The 18,003-nt window shown below is 40.9% G+C and overlaps 1 protein-coding gene across 1 annotated transcript in view; it reads left to right on the forward strand.

Moving 5' to 3' along the window:
• SORCS3 (sortilin related VPS10 domain containing receptor 3) overlaps positions 1–18,003 on the forward strand; it is a 609,576-nt gene that overhangs the window by 372,826 nt on the left and 218,747 nt on the right. The window contains exon 5 of the mRNA XM_015148111.3: positions 16,927–17,000. Within this exon, the coding sequence (XP_015003597.2) occupies positions 16,927–17,000 (74 nt within the window). The remainder of the gene's footprint in view (positions 1–16,926; positions 17,001–18,003) is intronic.

The raw sequence follows: 18,003 nt of genomic DNA on the forward strand, positions 1-18,003 counted from the left end.
CTCTAGACTCAGTGCTCTGCTCTGTGGGTTCCCCACTTTCTGCTCCACAGAGTTGCCCGTGATATTTACAGGTCACTAAATCAGATTGTGGCAGTCTTCTCTTTAAATGCATCAGTAGACTTCCCTGATGCATGAAAGGAAGCAAAATAGAATCACCATTTGACCAGCAATCCCATTATTAGGTATGTACCAAAGGAAAATGAGTTGTTCTACCAAAAGGACACATGCACTTGTATGTTCATGACAGCACAATTCACAATAGCACAGACATGGAATCAACCTAGATGCCCATCAACTGTGGACTGGATAAATAAAATGTGGTACATATACACCATGGAATATGACCCAGCTGTTAAAAAGAAGTTAGTAATGTCCTTTGCAGCCACATGGAATGAAGCTGGAGACCATTATCCTAAGTGAATTAAGGCAGAAACACAAAACCAAATACCACGTGTTCTCACTTATAAATGGGAGCTAAACTTTGGGTACACATGGACACAAAGATGGGAGCAATATATACTGGGGACTACAAGAGGTGGCAGGGGAAAAAGGGGACCAAGGGGTGAAAAACTACCTATTGGGTACTGTGCTCACTGCTTGGGTTATGGCTTCAATTGTACCCCAAACGTCAGCATCACACAGTATGCCCTTTTAAATCTGCATATGTACCTCCTGAATCTAAAATAAAAGTTGAAATTAAGCAAACAGAAACCCCAAGACCCTATCCAGGTAAAACCTGCCTTTGATGTGATCTCGTCCCGGCTTTCTCTCTAACCTAACCTCTGGTACTTCCCTCCTACTCTCTCTGCTCCAGCCACACTGGCCCATACTGTTCCTCAAGGCACTGTGGAAGCACCTACTTCTGGGTCTGTATCCTTCACATCCTTCCATCCTAGGTGACTTCTTCAGATGTCCACGTCACCTGCCCTTTCATTTCGTTCAGGTTTCTGCTCAAATGGTAGCTCCTCAAAGTCTCCTCTAGCTTTTTTAAAAACGATGCCACTGGATCATGTGAAAATTAGCTTGATTTAATTCTTCCACATTGTATTCATGGATCATAATATCACTTTGTACCCCATAAACTTATACAAGTATAAACTGTCAATGTACAATAAAAAAAGTACCACTGACATGCTCTATCCACTTTCTCTGCTTTAATTTTCTTCGTAGCAGCTACTGCTGCATGACATTATATAATAATGAGTGGATCCTCTTTATTTGCAATTCCCTATTTCTGACTTTGCCTACCTGCTGCAGTTTATTTGTAAACCTAAAAACCTATACTCACCGTGTTTTCATGGTCATTCCCAGAGATGCACAGAGTGGGAAAAAATGTGAGCTACATGACGGGCACATACTCAGCTGAGGTTCAACAAGCAACACTTTGCCTTCTGGTTCCAGCTCTGATGCTGTCCACAGGTGTCCTTTCTGTGGTCTATTTTGTGACACATATTTTGCACTTTTGTGCTTTGTTTGGTAATCTCCCTGTTTAAATGTCCCAGGACATGGTGTTGAAGGGCTTCCTAGTGTTCCTGAGCACAAGGAGACTGTGACGTCCCTTATGGAGAAACACATGTGGTAGAGCAGCTTCCCTGCTGTTGGCCATGAGTTCAATGTTAATGAATCACTATATATATTTAAAAACTTATATTTAAACAGAAAACACCTAAAACAATGTTGCATATTGATTGATTTTATAAAAATGTTGTGACCAGAGACTCATAGATACTTAACCTTGTATTTCCCCTAGGAACAATAGTTAGTATTCACTAAATCAGCTTTTGCAGTGGCTTTATAGATCATAACTACCACAAATAATGAGACTCAATTGTGTGTGTGTATTTGCTTACTTATGTATATATAAGTAGGTTTTCTTATTGCCCATTTCTCTCATTGCCATGTAAAGTCCATGGAGTCAGGGGTCGGTACCCTGTGTTTTCCCAGATTCTTATTCTCTGCTGTTTTCTCAGCATCTAGAACCATGCCTGGCTCATGGAAGGTGCTCACTCAATTACTGAATGATTAAAGGGTTGAACAAATGAATGAAATATAGTCAAGAATGTCTCAGGGAAAGAAACTCTGACAAAATAACAGTTTCCTAGGACGTTATTAGGCATCATGCTGATCTCCAGTCTTGCCATGTCCTTCCAAAGTATTAATAGCAGCTTCTCCACCCCCTCCCCTTGAAGTGGCCCACCCAAGATCACAGGACAGTCTGGCTCAGGCACTCCATATATCCACCTAGTGAATCTTGGTGGGTGTGGTGTTTGAGCACATGGGCCATGAAATCAAACAGCCTAGGTTGAATCCGACTTCCACGCTTCATCTGTGTATTTGGACTTAATCCTCTCCAAAGCTTTATTTTTTTGTACCATAAAATGAGGATAATCAAACATCCTCCACAGGGTGGTTGTGGGGATTAACTGGGATGATGCAACTACTTAACCTAGCACCTGACACATAATAAGTATTTCTTAGACATTAGTTCTTACTGTTTTTATGTGCTTTGGGCTCCTGGTGTTAGAGGTCAAAGAGATGCAAAACCAAGCCAGGAGGCACCCGGGATAAAGTTCCACTGTCAGCAGCCCTTAACAAGTTCTCAAGATTGGTACCTAAGAGCAGGGGCCAGCAAACTTTTCCTGTAAAGGACTGGATAAGTGAATATTTTAGGCTTTATTGGCCATCAGATCTCTGTCACAACAACCCAACTCTAATGAAGGTGTGGCTATGTTCCAATCAAACTATCTTTACAAAAACAGGTGGGTCATAGTTGGCCAACCTCTGCTTTGGATCAAGGCTACTCAACCCTGCCTCTGCATTAGAATCACCTGGGGAACTTTAAAACTACCTCTGGCCAGGTATTCTATTCCCAGAGATTCTGATTTAATTTTTGGGGGTGGGACCCAGGTATCAATATAATTTACAACTCCCAGGTAACTCTAATGCAGAGTTGAGAACCACTGATTTGGATCATTAAAGCCATGGGTAGACGAGTCTCAAAGCAGACGCTGTCTTCCTGCCCCCACCCTAGTTTCTTTCTCACCCCATTTTAAAATCCAAGGACAAGCATGGTTGGAGAGCTTTGGGTAGGAATTGGCCGATCTCAGTAAATCTTCTTTGCTTAATGCACAGACCATATCCCTTTTGTATCTAGAGGGAAACCTAATTATCTGTCTAATAAATGAATTGTACTTTCAGGGAATACAGTCCAGCTGTTACTCTGCATTTTAGCTGAGGCTGTGCTTTTGGCTGTCTAATTGTCTTCCAGCATTGGCAGTTGGAATGGTTTTGAGTGGAAACAGTCTTCCAATCTCCTTTGTCAAAGCCATGACTTCTCTGATGGAGCTGGGAGTGGGCTCCCAGGAGTCAAAAGATCTCTGTCTTAAGGCCAAGGTACTCTTCTTTAATGAGTCCTAGAAGAAGCTTATGACACTTCCTTCTTTAAGAAGCTTCAAATACTCAGCTAGTTGTCATCCCCCATTTGATATAGGGGTAGAGGTTAGCTGAAGACAGGGGGATGAACTTAGTCATAAATATCCAAGCTTCCTCAAGAATTACCTGAACAGAGTTTCTCCCTTCTTCCCCATTTGCATTAAAATCATCTGGGAGCTTGTTAAAATGCAGACATCTGGGTTTTATTCCTGACCCACTGAATTGGATTTTCTGGAGGGGATACTGGAATGTACATTTTTAAAAAGGTATCTGGATAACCTTGAAATTTGAAAGCTGCTATTCTGGAGGGAGCCCTTCACCCTACTTACATAAGACTGAGATTGAGGAATTTAAAGTCTTCTTTAAAACAGCCCGGTTAGTTCATTGCTGAAGCTAGGAGTTGGATCTGACTCTGTTATCAGCTAGTTAATGCTATGTAACCAACTCCCCCAAACCTTAATGATTTTAAAACAGTAAACATTCATTATTGCTCACACATACATGGGTGATGTTTCTGGTCTCAGCTAGATTCACTTCTGTGCTTATTGTTAACTGTGGTTGAGTAGGCAGTTCTGCTGATCTTGGCTGGGCCCTCTTTTACATTTGGGTAGGTTGGCTGCATGCTGGTCTGAGATGGTCTCAGCTGGGATGTCTGGATTCTCTTCCGTATGGTCTCTTACCTCCAGCAGGCTAGCATGGCTGTGCTCACCTAATGGTCACAACGTTTTGAGAGATTGGAAGTGTCCAAGGCTCCTGCACAAAACTGGGAAACTGTCATTTACATTGCATTCTGATGCCAAAACAAGGAACAAGGACAATCTAGACTTAGGGGGTGAGGAAAGAAATCCTAGCTCTCCAAAGAAGATGCTGAAGATCCTTTTTTTTGTGAGGTGGAGCTTTGCTCTTGTTGACCAGGCTAGAGTGCAATGGTGCGATCTTGGCTTACTGCAACCTCTGCCTCCTGGGTTCAAGTAATTCTCCTGCCTCAGCCTCCCAAGTAGCTGGGATTACAGGCATGCGCCACCATGCCCAGCTAATTTTTGTATTTCTAGTAGAGATGAGGTTTCGCCATGTTGGTCAGGCTGGTCTTGAACTCCTGACCTCAGGTGATCTGCCCACTTCAGCCTCCCAAAGTGTTGGGATTACAGGTGTGAGCCACTGCACCCGGCCTGAGGATCCTTTTTACAAAGGTCTTAGATACAGGGAAGCTGAACGAATCTACCAAAGACTGTTATGCAGAGTCCTGGGCCTTTTCCACAACATTCAAGTACCTTTAAAACATGTATGTTTGGCCATATGCAGTGACTCATGCCTGTAATCCGAGCACTTTGGGAGGCCGAGGTGGGCAGATCACCTGAGATCAGGAGTTTGAGACCAGCCTGCTCAACATGGTAAACCCCCATCTCTACTAAAAGCACATAAAAAAATTAGCTGTGGATGGTAGCGGGTGCCTGTAATCCCAGCTACTCTGGAGGCTGAGATATATAATCAAAAAAATATATATCTAAAGGAACCTAAGAATTCATTGTTTTAAACCCTAGCTGATAGTTTAATTTCCTGATAATTTCTCCTTAATCAAAGTGTTCATCCATCTTCTGCTGAAACACATCACATTACTCGCTGGAGAACTTGCTGCTGTGTGAGGCAGCTCCTTCCAGCCTCAGGGAATTCTTACCAAGAGGATATTATTTCTTACACCAAGCCAACATTTGCTTCTGCCTAGATTTCACCTTTTGTTTCTACTTCTGCCCTCCAATGCTACATGGAAGAATGTCTCATGGTCCTCCCAACCTTTGCCTACACCCGAGAACAGTTATAAATGTCTTTCCTCATTGTTCAGTCTTCTCTACCAAGTAATCCAAGTTTCTGCGGGTTTTCCCTGGCATATAGTTTTGAATGTTTCTCAGGGCCAGGTGCAGTGGCTCACACCTGTAATCCCAGCACTTTGGGAGGCCGAGGCGGGCAGATCACTTGAGGTCAGGAGTTCAAGACCAGCCTGACCAACATGGAGAAACCCCATCTCTACTAAAAATACAAAATTAGCCGGGTGTGGTGGCAGGCTCCTGTAATCCCAGCTACTCGAGAGGCTGAGGCAGGAGAATCGTTTGAAACGGGAAGGCAGAGGTTGCAGTGAGCCAAGAGCGCGCCACTGCACTCCAGCCTGGGCAACAAGAGCAAAACTCCATCTCAAAAAAGAAAGGAGGGAAGGAGGGAAGGAGGGAAGGAGGGAAGGAGGGAAGGAGGGAAGGAAAGGAGGGAGGGAGGGAGGGAGGGAGGAAGGAAGGAAGGAAGGAAGGAAGGAAGGAAGGAAGGAAGGAAGGAAGGAAGGAAATGTTTCTCAGTGGCAACCAAGGATTTTGGGATGAGCATTGGTTTTAGAATCAGATGTCCTGAAATTTACTTTGAGATTTTGAGCAAGTTCCTAACACCCTTGGAACCTCAGTGTCCTCCTTCAGGAAGTGTGGGCAGAAATCACCATCAGTATGTATTTTGTGCCAGTTAACCACTGCAACATATATAGAAATGCCTGTCAGGGAAAACACTCCATATATGTGAGTTCTTTCCTTTTTTACTCCTCTGAAAGAATAGCCTTTGAAGTACAAATTTTTTTCCTATAATATTTTGAATTTAAATGAACTCTTAGATTTTCTGAGCTGCTACTAATACTAAAATTATGAGGATATTTAAATGTCCCCCTGGAATTATGTTTCAAATGGCATTTCATGTGATAGGAATAGCAAGGTTTTCATTTCTTCACGTTGAAGGTAGCTATTATTATTTTGATACTTAAAAATAGTAATTTAAATTAAATAAATGACCTAAAACTAAGAGATTTAAGTTCTTCTCACCTCTTTTAGATTTAGGCCTTTGGGAAGGAACTGAACCTGGAAAATAATTAAGCACAAATTGAACACAGTGAGGAGGCCAGGAAAGCAGGCAATAAAGTGGATGTTAACAATAGGATGTGATGTGAAACTAAAACCCGTAGAGAAAGAGAAAACACAGGTAGAGGGTGGGGCAGGAATGTGGACCTGTCAGCTTATAGAGGAATATCAGTGTTTTGTTCAAAGGGTATGGCTTAATATGAGACATTTCTGAATTGCAACATGTAAAATGAATAGAATCTGATTGCAGAGGAAAATGGTTGAGGGAATTGGACTGTGGAGACAAAAGAACGGACTTCAGTAAATACTGTGTAAATTGTAAGGTTGTCTTATGTGACTATTAGCTCAGAAAATACTCTTCAGTATAAAGAGGATAAAATGAATTGTGGAAATGATTTATAAATAAAGGTGGTAGATAAATTCAAGGTACACTGTCGTTCATGCACGGCATACTCAAATGAGACATTATTCCTGTGAGGTTATATTGATTTGTTTTTCCTTCAACAGCAAGTAGGTAACACAAAAGATACTATGGTATAGTAAAAAGAGCATTGAGTGAAGTCAGAGCCCCTGTGTTCGAATTCCAACTCTACAGCTGACTAGCTGTGTGACTCTAGGCAAGTCTCTTAGGTTCTCTGAGTTTTAGAGTCTCTATGTGTGAAAAGAACTGTCTAGATTATCTCCAAGGCCATGCTTATGATTCTCTGATCCTATGTTATTAAACAGCCCAGTGGCAGTTTCTGTGGGGAGATTAAGATTTCAGATGGGATTCCTCTCATCTAGGAACTTCTAACCTACTTGAAGAGACCGCCTGGAGTTTTGATGCATAAGTGAATGAATGAGTTGGTTGATGTTTGGATGAGTTACATGCAAACAATTAGAGAGCTGTAAGAGAAGCCTGTTATTAGAAGCTAGTTGCACACTGACATTAAATATGAAAAAAGAGAGATGGTGTTTATAGGATACTATTTCTTCCTCACTGACTTCCTATGAGTTTTATAATTTTTTGAAGTAGTTCATAATTTTTGGTATCCTACTCTTACCTGTTTTGGCCAAGGATGGCTTCATGGAAAACAGAGAATTAGAACAAATTTTGAGAGAAGGATAGAATTTATTAAAAATTTGGAAAAGGAAGGAGGATTTTTTTCAGGTGGAAAGAACAGACCTTTAAAAGATCTGAAAAGGGATATTCATGTGTTCATTCGGCAATATTCTTTGAACATCTGCTCTCCCCATACCTGGCACAGTGTTAAGCACTTGGGGTTATTAAAGAAGGAATTCCCACTCTCTAGAAAGGAAGATATACAGAATGTTGTGGAATAAGAGAGTGGAGAGCCATGAGAGCGGATGACAGTGGACCTGGTGCTGTCTGGGGTGGGAAGTGACCAAAGAGGACTTCCCTTAGGAGTGTTATTTCTGATGATGCCTGACGTGTGAGTAGGAGTTTAGTACACAAATGGAAATAGGAAGAAGTCCAAGTGGAAGAAGAGTGTTCTAGATAGCGGGAGTAGCATGTGCAAAAACCCTGAGACTAGAGAGTTCATGGCATGTTTGAGAAACTAAATGGGAACCAATGTGGCTGGAACTTGAAAAATAAGTCAGGGAGGGGAAAATCCTGAAGGAAAAGGCAGGTGGGAGATGAGCATAGTGTCACCCATTTGACAGAGGGTAAACATCAGTGTCAATATAAGCCAGTTTCTGCATGCTTGACTGGAGGAAATCATTCTGTTTCATAGGGTAGGCACTGGGGTATATGGGGCAAGCCTCATCTGTGATCTCAAATGGATCTTGAAGGGCATAAGCACGGCTTCCAGAGAGGAGGACACTGACTTGGGAAACAGAAGGTTTAATCATCCAAAGATACAAGTGTCCTATGAAATTGGAGGCAAATTCAGAAGGATAAGCCTGAAGAATCATACAAAGCCGTGGCAAAAATAAGGCTGCCATGTTACCTGACAGAGTCTGCTAGAATTGCTTTCTTGCAAGTATGACCCTGCCCAAGACTCCATGTTTCTTTCCCTCCCCCTTGTTCATATAATTAACGAGACTTAAATGGAAACCCTGCCCATATAGTATCTCTTCATATTCAAGTCTAGGATTCTAATTGCCAGAGGCACTAAGGAATGACCACAGTCCCCTCTTGTAGGCACCCCGCACAAAACACACTTGAGACAATTAAATGAGTCAACCCAAGCATTAGCACCTGCTCCCTATCATGAGGATATCACTGCTCCCTAATCACGTGTCAGCAATCTTGTTGTCACTGGCTCCATCCTCCTCAAACTGGGGCTCAAAAACATACCCTTGGGGGACAGTGGTAAAAAGGGAGTATGATAGACACAGTGTTTTTCTGGAGGGTCTGCTTTAACTGAAGATTTATGAAGAAATGTATTCTGAGCATAGGTACAGTATAGAATAGATTATGAACTATCCATGGAATTTTAAGGTGAGAATTATTAGAGAACTAAACATATTTGCCCGTGTATTAAAGATCAAGTCTCCAGATTCCCTGGGGGATGCTGTATTCATTTGGGTTTTGGGGATACTTTGATGGAAAACTTTGGGAAGCTGTGAGTCTTAAACTGTCTTTTTAAATTTTGTTTTGTTTTGATATTGTTTATAAAATACCCTGCCCTTTTCACCAAGTTTTTTTTTTTTTTTTTGAGATGGAGTCCGGCTCTGTCTCCCAGGCTGGAGTGCAGTGGTACGATCTTGGCTCACTGCAACCTCTGCCTCCCGGGTTCAAGTGATTTTTCTGTCTCAGCCTCCCGAGTAACTGGGACTACAGGTGCCTGCCACCAGGCCTGGCTAATTTTTGTATTTCTAGTAGAGACGGGGTTTCTCCATGTTGGCCAGGCTGGTCTCGAACTCCTGACCTTGTGATCTACCCACCTCAGTCTCCCAAAGTGCTGGGATTACCGGTGTGAGCTACCGCACCCGGCCATCAAGTTCTTACAGTAATTTTTGTGAATTTGCGTGAAAAGTACTTTGTCATTTTTGGTGTTACAATATTGCCTTTTTCAGGCTTCAAGGGGAGATGTGTTGAAAGTTGAAAAGCAAATGTGCATCTACCTATGCTGTTCTGCTTTTATAGCCTTTGCTCTCACAGCTCATTTTAAAGTCCTCATTTTGTACTTAACATCTATATTCTTGTGGAGTTGTCTCTTTCCCTTCTACTTGAATCCTTTACATGACCTTGTTTGGATCCTTTTCCACTTCTGCTCTGTTTCTCTTTAAGATGTGGCAGTTAGACCAATGCACACTGATTCAGGACCAAGTGAATGGTACTTTTGTAGGAAGATGAGATAATGTTTCTATTAGGTTTCCAAACGCTTTCCTCATGACCAGAATTTTTCACTTTTCTTAGCCACAATTTTTGGGGAAGGACATATCCTTCAGGCCAGCTCTGGTTCCTCCATCATGACTCAGCTCATGGGCCTGCGCCCAACCCAGCAGAACTGATCACTCCTTCCTTTGAGTTTCAGTGCTCTTTTACCTCCGCTGGCATGGGCCTCACTGTGCTGCACTTACCTGTTTATGTGTGTGTCTTCCCATCTAAGTTTTGAGTTTCTGGAGATCAGGGAACCTTGAGCTATTCACCTTTGTATCATCACACTTTGGCACTGAGCCTTGCACATGCTGGGTGCTTAATTAATATGAAACCAGCTGGGAGCAGTGGCTCATACCTGTAAACCCAGCACTTTGGGAAGCTAAGGCTGGCGGATCACCTGAGGTCAGGCGGCAGCTGGAGATGGAAGCTCTTGTCTGTGTACCCAGAGCTTAGAAATGTTCCCACCAGTTATCAAGATCCATTGGAGACTTTCTGAGGAAGGAACTGAAGACGCAGGTTGGAAAGGACTCCCTGCTGCTGTGAGACTCTGGTTTCTTTCCTGTGTATTACAAATGCCACCACAAACTAAGGGATTCTCCCTGCAGCTCCATATAGCCCAGCCAAGCTTTCCTACTCTACACTTGTGCCTCCAGAGAAAGAGAAGCAGAGACCTCATTTCTAAGAGAACCAGCCTCATTTTATTTGAAAGACAAAAGACCATCATGAGCACAATACAGCAGAATGCTACCTAAACTCCACAAGTTTTGAGTAAAGAATCAGCACAGTTATACGTTAAGTTTAACTTTCCTATGAGGAGAGTTTATTTCAGCCCATCCTTTCACCTCTACCTAGGAGATACGCTGGCTTAAGAGAAACTCACCTGAACACTGAAAGATTCCATAAAGTCACATTTTGTTGCCTCTTCTGACTAAGTCTGGTCACCCTCATGTGATCATTATAAATTCACATTTCTTAGAAAGTATCCTGGGAGTGGAGGCATGATGACAATGCACAGGACAAAGAAATGTAGGCAAATGAGGGTTTAACTTCCAGCCACAGATGTGAAAATCTGGCCTTACAACTAAATGCCTAGATGGTGACAGGGAAGCCACAGAGAAATGTATCATCTCTGTCATTGCTGTCTCTCTCCAGACTGCCTAGTCCTGGCAGGGGGTGTGAGAGGCCCATGTTAGTTTCCTAGAGCTGCTGTGACAAAGCCCCGTGAACTCGGTGACTTCAAGCAACAGAAATATATTGTCTCACAGTTCTGGAGGCTGGAATTCCAAAATCAAGATGTTGGCAGGCGGGGGCTGTGCTCCCTCTGAAACATGTAGGGGAAACCTTCCTTGCCTTTTTCTTTTTTTTTTTTTTTTTTTTGAGACGGAGTCTAGCTCTGTTGCCCAGGCTGGAGTGCAGTGGCCGGATCTCAGCTCACTGCAAGCTCCGCCTCCCGGGTTTACGCCATTCTCCTGCCTCAGCCTCCCGAGTAGCTGGGAGTACAGGCGCCCGCCACCTCGCCCGGCTAATTTTTTTTGTATTTTTTAGTAGAGACGGGGTTTCACCGTGTTAGCCAGGATGGTCTCGATCTCCTGACCTCGTGATCCGCCCGTCTCGGCCTCCCAAAATGCTGGGATTACAGGCTTGAGCCACCGCGCCCGGCCTTCCTTGCCTTTTTCTAGCTTCTGGTGGTTGCTGGTTTAGAAAACATGTCTTAAGCCATCCTTGGCTTGTAGATGGGTCACTCTAATCCTCCGTCTTCTCATGGCGTTCTCCTTGTGTGTCTTTACTAGGATTCCCTGCCTGCCTGTCTGCTTATGAGCCTACATTTCTCCTTATGAGGACACCAGTCATTATTGGATTAGGGCCCACCCTAACACCCTCATTTTAACTTGATTACATCTGCAAAGAAGTTATTTCCAAGTAAGGTCACATTCTGAGATGCTGGGGGCTGGGACTTTAGTGTATCTTTCTTGAGGGACACAAATTTACCCCATAACAATGCCTATGATTTTCCTGTGTTCTCATATTATTCTTTGAACTTGGACTTTCCGGGCACAGTCTTTTGTTCTTCCTGTGGAATATTCTATTGATTAAATTGCCTCTTTAGTTCTTCAGCTATCAGATGCTTTTCTCTGGCAGGCCGATGTAATTAGGGAACTAATAACAGAATCAATAAGGAAAAGAATATGTTCTTTCATATTTTCCAGCTGTTTCAGTGATTCATTTAGTCCTCATTCTGTGTTTGTTACTGCTGAATTTGTGCTTGTTAAGAGATATGTGGCCATGACATATAGAGGAAAGAAGGGAAAGGAGAGGATATCTCGATTGGTCTCTGGTAATGTCCAGGAGGGACATCTTTGCTGGGAGAGGGTATGATGTGGCAGGATATGGAAGAGAACATGGCCTCATTTGTGTAACTATATAAACAAGGAATGTTTTTAAAGAAGCTTATTGTTTGGAAAACACACGTTATTTTAATGTTGCTTGAAATATGTTGGGTTGAAGCCATGCAGGACTGTACAAACATTCTGTGAGCTGATGCATTGCCTGTCTAAGGAAGGATTCAACATTAACCATGATAATTTCTGGGACATTTTCCTATTTTTGGAAAGTTCAGTATTGCTCTAATTCCAGTTTTCTCATGAAAAAAATAGAATTAATTCATGGCCTTTTAAAAGGTAGTTTGAGAGATAAATATAATATACAAATTGTAATTAGAAATTTACTGTCACAAAAATATAAATAGAATAAAATGTAGGCTTAAGTTACTATTGAAATATAATACATATTTATTGTTCAAACATCTAAAAATGATGGAAACTTCAAAAATACGTAAATTACCCATAATCTCACAATTCAGAGATGACCACTGCTAATATTTTGGCATATTGCCTTCTAATATGTTTCAAGTTTTTGTAATACTTTAACATCGATATTAATAAATACATGTTTTATAACATTTTAAAATTAATAATGTCATGAGCATTTTAATATCCTTAATCTTCTAAAATTTACTATTAAATGTTGACATATGTATTTTATGTCCATTTTAATGTTAGACCTATAATTTTGTAATTACAAAAGTAACATTTATTTATAATAATTTAAAGAAATCTAGAGGACAAAAAGAAGAACATACTAATTGTCCACAGTCTTTCCATTGCAGAGATAACTAATATCAATATCAAGGCATACTTTGCATGGCAGTGTAATTGTATACATTTCTGTTTCCACTGATCGTGACATTTTTGACCTTTGTAACCACAGCTCTTAGTTCAGTTCCTAGAGCATAGTAGTTGTTTGATATACTTTTAGTGAATGAATGAATAAGTGATTAAATGAAGAAGTAGATGTATAAGTGGAGAGATTTTCGAGAATTCGTGGTAGAATAAAATATGTTTCAGACTCAGCAACTTACTGCAGATTGAGAGACAAGGCAGCTAACTCAAAGCCCTTAATGAATAGGAGCCTGCTCTTTTTGTTCATCTCAGTCAGCCTCCAGGCAGATAATTCAATTTAATTTTTTTTCCATCAGTCAAACTGAAGAGCTGAAAAAGCAAAACCAGAGATAGGGGAGGCAGGAGGTGAAACAGGCCTGAATGAGGAGATCAGCAGTGGCTCTCTCGCTCTCTCTTTATTTTTTTTTTTGAGATGGAGTCTTGCTTTGTCATCCAGGCTGGAGTGCAGTGGCATGATCTTGGCTCACGGCAGCCTCCGCCTCCCAGGTTCAAGCAATTCTCCTGCCTCAGCCTCCTGAGTTGCTGGGACTACAGGTGCCTGCTGCCACGCCCAGCTAATTTTTGTATTTTTGGTAGAGATGGGGGTTCACCATGTTGGCCAGGATGGTCTTGATTTCCTGACCTCGGGATCTGCCTGTCTCGGCCTTCCAAAGTACTGGGATTACAGGCGTGAGCCACTGTGCCCAGGTTCTTGCTCTCTTTATGTTAGAAAGAGCGTGAGAGGACAGGAGCCATGCTGCTCTCAAGGGTGACCCAGCAAGAGCTCTGCCACCACCAAGTTGTCCATGATGGAACTGATGATTTCCCTAGAGGATGGAGACTCTAACAGTGTCAGTGGGACCCTCATGGCTTTTACCTGGCCTGTTTCAAGAGTTTGCAGCCGAGGAAGACACAGTCATGTCGGGTTTTGTTGAAATAATTTGGTACTCTGCTATGTCTGGAGTCAGGGCTGGCAGATTTTGAACTTTGTATTATAGAAGGTTCCATCTGAAGTCTCTTTTCTATTTAATTGGAAAACGTGTCTTAAGTCTAAGTGTCTGTCCCTCAGGTGCCTGCCATAGGAAGGTCAGTGATCCATTTTTAAAAACGCTACATGAAACACCTAGTCTTTGCAATAAAATATATGGATATATTCTTCCCAATGGGATGGTCTGGTCTTTAAAAATCTGTTCCTTTTCCCCACTTCTCAATATAAATATACATATATATAGATGTAGAAATATCCACAAATAGATGGGCAGAGGGATAGAAAGAGAGATAGGGAGATGGAAGGACAGACAGACAGTCTCCCCCACTTTTGGCCAACAACAGTCATCACATCCCTTCTTTTTCTTAAAGGTGCTTGTAGAGCTAACCTCGAACACTAGGCCATATTGGCACCTTTGCTCCTGTTGTCTCAAGGCCTGGCTCAAAACATATTTTTCAAGGAGGCCTCATTGTTTAATTTCTACCCCGGTTAATCTTTCCCATCTGTCAACCTCTAGAGCTTTAGCCCTTGCCCCAATTTTCCCTTTGACGTGGTGTATCTGTAAGTGTATGTGAAGATCAGGGAGAGGCTACTCTGTTTGCTTCCTAAACAATTGAATGGGGTTTTGTGTACTATGTAATTTAGTGGTTGTAGAGCTTTGCAGTGTTTTATTCACCAAATTGGTGACTAGAGGGTGGTGAGATATTTCTTGCATGCATAATTGAACATATATTGTAGTTAGTACTTACTCATGGATTGAGAGCCCAGTTTAGATGAATACTGTGAGAGTTAGTATAAAGTTAGTGTGGTATACTAGAAACTTGTGATCAGCCAAATCATGTATATATTTTCTGTATAGTTGATGTAGTCACTTTGTAGCACCAAGCATCAATACCTTCACCTATAAATTTAGCATATATATAAAAATATATAAATATATATGTGTGTGTATATATATAATGGGTTCAAGATCTTTTATTTTCAGAGCTTGCAACAGTTGGTTAGCAATGCTAGCTAAGCTGATATAATCTGAAGGCCATCCCACCTTTCTCTTTAGGCACTCAACCAATAGAATCTCTTTCTTGCAAACAGGATCATAGACCAATTGGGATCTGTCTCAATACGTGTGTGGGAAGAGGTCCTTTCCCCCACACTTTTCCCAACAAGGTTGTTTTATAACCAAATGCAACTCAAACCCATAACACAGCAACTAGTCAGCTATATATATCTGACAACATTACAGGCTATTTTGAGGGTAAATATATACACACACACATACACACACACACAAAACTAGATTTATACATATAACTATATGTACATATATAACTACATATACATATATACCTACATATATAACTATATATGCATATACACATACATGTGTACATATATACTTATATGCGTGTATATATACATATATAAAACTGTCTCTACTAGACAAAAATAGTTTTATGGCTCCATTGTTCAATAAATATTTGCTGAATTAAATTGAAATGAGTCAAAACTTTTCTGAGCTCCACAAAACTTTTGAGATTACCGGAAGTTTTTACAAATAATTATTTCTGTATGATTTGTAAGATTATCAACTTAGAATTTTCCAGATGGCAAAGCTATCCAAGTGTGGTATGCTGGAAACAACAGCCCTATAGGAGAGCAGATATTGGGGATGTAATCACAGGCATATACTTCATGTCATCCAATTTCTATAAACTTGAGAGCCACTCTCGCTTCCTCAATGTTCCCATCTGTAAAAGTTTTTGGGAAAAACATGAGGATGGTGGAATTCTCATGATAAACTTGGGTCATGATTCCATGGAAGAAGACTTGAGCCAGGCATCAGAAAACTGAAATCCTAGTTTCTTTGACCAAAACTTACCTTCTCCAAGATTAACTTTTGTTAATTGTGAAATAGGAGGTTTGTGTTCTCACCTGTTAGAGGTGTTTATGTTCTCACATGGCATTGTAAAACCACTGATATACAAAGGTGACTAAGGCATGATCCCTGCCCCCTTATGACTCAGTCTAGCAGGGGAGAGACATGCCAACCAGCAATGGATTACTATGAAGAGCTTCTTAGAGGCAAATAGTAAATACAGTGGTGGCACTGTGGAAGCAGTAATTAACTCTGCCTGGGAAGATTGCTGAATGCTTAAGAGCAGGGATTTAAGTTAGTAGTAACTGCCCTACCCTCCTTTCAGGATTGTTGTAAGGCTCAAATATATATGAAAGAACAACATGGTAGAATTATTATTTTTATCATTATTATTATTATTCCATTGGCAGTTAGAATCAGATATTTTACTTCCAGACATTCAATTGAAAATATACCCAATGCTCCTAGTTAATCACTTATAGGGATGCTGGCCTATCCCTAAGGTGTTATAAAGGGGTCAGACTCTACGTTCAAAAAATAAGCAAACATGGAATAATAATAAAAGTGGCCTAGCTTTGCTATCTTGCAAAAACATAGGAGTGTAAATGAGCCTGGTCTTTTTGGTGACATCGAAGAGCTCCATTTCATTTAGATGATCTATAGGAGCAGTAAGAAATGAAAGTAAAAGCACAATATTTTGCGTGTAATATTGGCTCCTATATCAGCGATGATCATTTTTATGTGTATGTCTCATTTTTCCTGGGAGCACAGAATCTGCCTCTCCTTGACTTCATGAGTCTCAGAGTGTCCTACATGTAAGAGTTGTATAATAAATAGTTTTTAAATAAGTGTTGCTGAATTGTTTTAATTGAAGCCAGAGACTACATGGAATTTGAAGAAAAAAGAAGACAATTTTATTTACTCCTAATGGAGACAGTGATAGCCATCAGATGTGGATTTATACTCAGCTCAAAAATATCAGATGATTGGATGTATATTGAGAACCTGCTTAATGCTAGAAGATACCATGATAAGGATGGCACAGTCATATTCCTACCTTTTTATCTGGATAAAATAAAGGCCTACTTGGGTGTGTCGGGCACTCTGGTGTTGGGATGATGCAGGGAAAACATCTGTATTCATGCTCAGCAGTGGTTCCTTGAGATTTACATTCTCCTCACTTCATTGTTTTGCAGCTCTACAGCTCCATGGATTTTGGAAGACGGTGGCAACTCATGCATGAACGCATCACACCCAACAGGTTTTATTGGTAAGCCCTGTCCACACACTCATTACTTCTTAGATAAAGAATTATCAAACAGCGTAGCACTCTAGATAGCTCTGGACAGTTGCAGCTCTTGCAGATGAATTTGTTCTAGTCCTTTGCTACACAGAGTGGTTTGTAGAATGGCAGCATCAGCATCACCTGGGGACTTGTTAGAAATGCAGAATCTCAGGCCCTATTAAGACTTATGAAACTGGGATTTGCATTTAACATGATCCTGTGCTGATTCACGTGCACATGAAAGTTTGAGAGGCACTGGGCTGAGAGAGCTCTGTGAGAAGGGTCATGGTGAGGTGCTCCTTGCTATGTACTAACCCCCTCTTTTTGGAAAAGTGCATATATTTTATGTACATATTCTAAAAAGCAGTATTTTCCCAAAATGTACTCTGGAGAACAGCGGTTTCACAAAATGCTTCTTCTTTCATAAGAGTTTCTGTGGTCAAATAAATTCAGATTATGATAATTCAATTTTATACTCCTGGAAACTCAGGATTCATGTTAGGATATTAAAGACTCTGGAGAAGTGCTGAATGAAGAATTCTGCCAAACTTGAAGTCACTGATTCCCAAACTTATTTCACTACAGAATCCTTTTCTTTTGTCACATGTGATAAATCCTTCAGAACTACCTCTGAGGGGCATATTTTGAAAAACCTTTTATGGGAATGAATACATGTTTCAAATGGAAAATTAGCCCTTCCTCCTAATCAGAAAGTGTTTTATTAATTAGTATTCATTTATGCATGCTTACTATTTTTACCTTGGTTGTAACAAGTTTTGTACAAATTTGCATTTTACACTTGCCTGCTATAACGTGAAAATGTTTCTTACTTTTATCTTGCTTTCATTTTAGCAGAAGTTATGGCTACACAAATGGAGATTAAGAGGAATACACCAAAGTATATAGAATGCTTAATTATATGCTAATGAAAAAAAAATTTGGTTAGGCACAGTGGCTTGTGTCTGTAATCTCAGTACTTTGAGAGGCT

The sequence above is a fragment of the Macaca mulatta genome, chromosome 9 (genome assembly GCF_049350105.2).
Source record: "Macaca mulatta isolate MMU2019108-1 chromosome 9, T2T-MMU8v2.0, whole genome shotgun sequence".
In the NCBI taxonomy this organism is placed as follows: Eukaryota; Metazoa; Chordata; class Mammalia; order Primates; family Cercopithecidae; genus Macaca; species Macaca mulatta.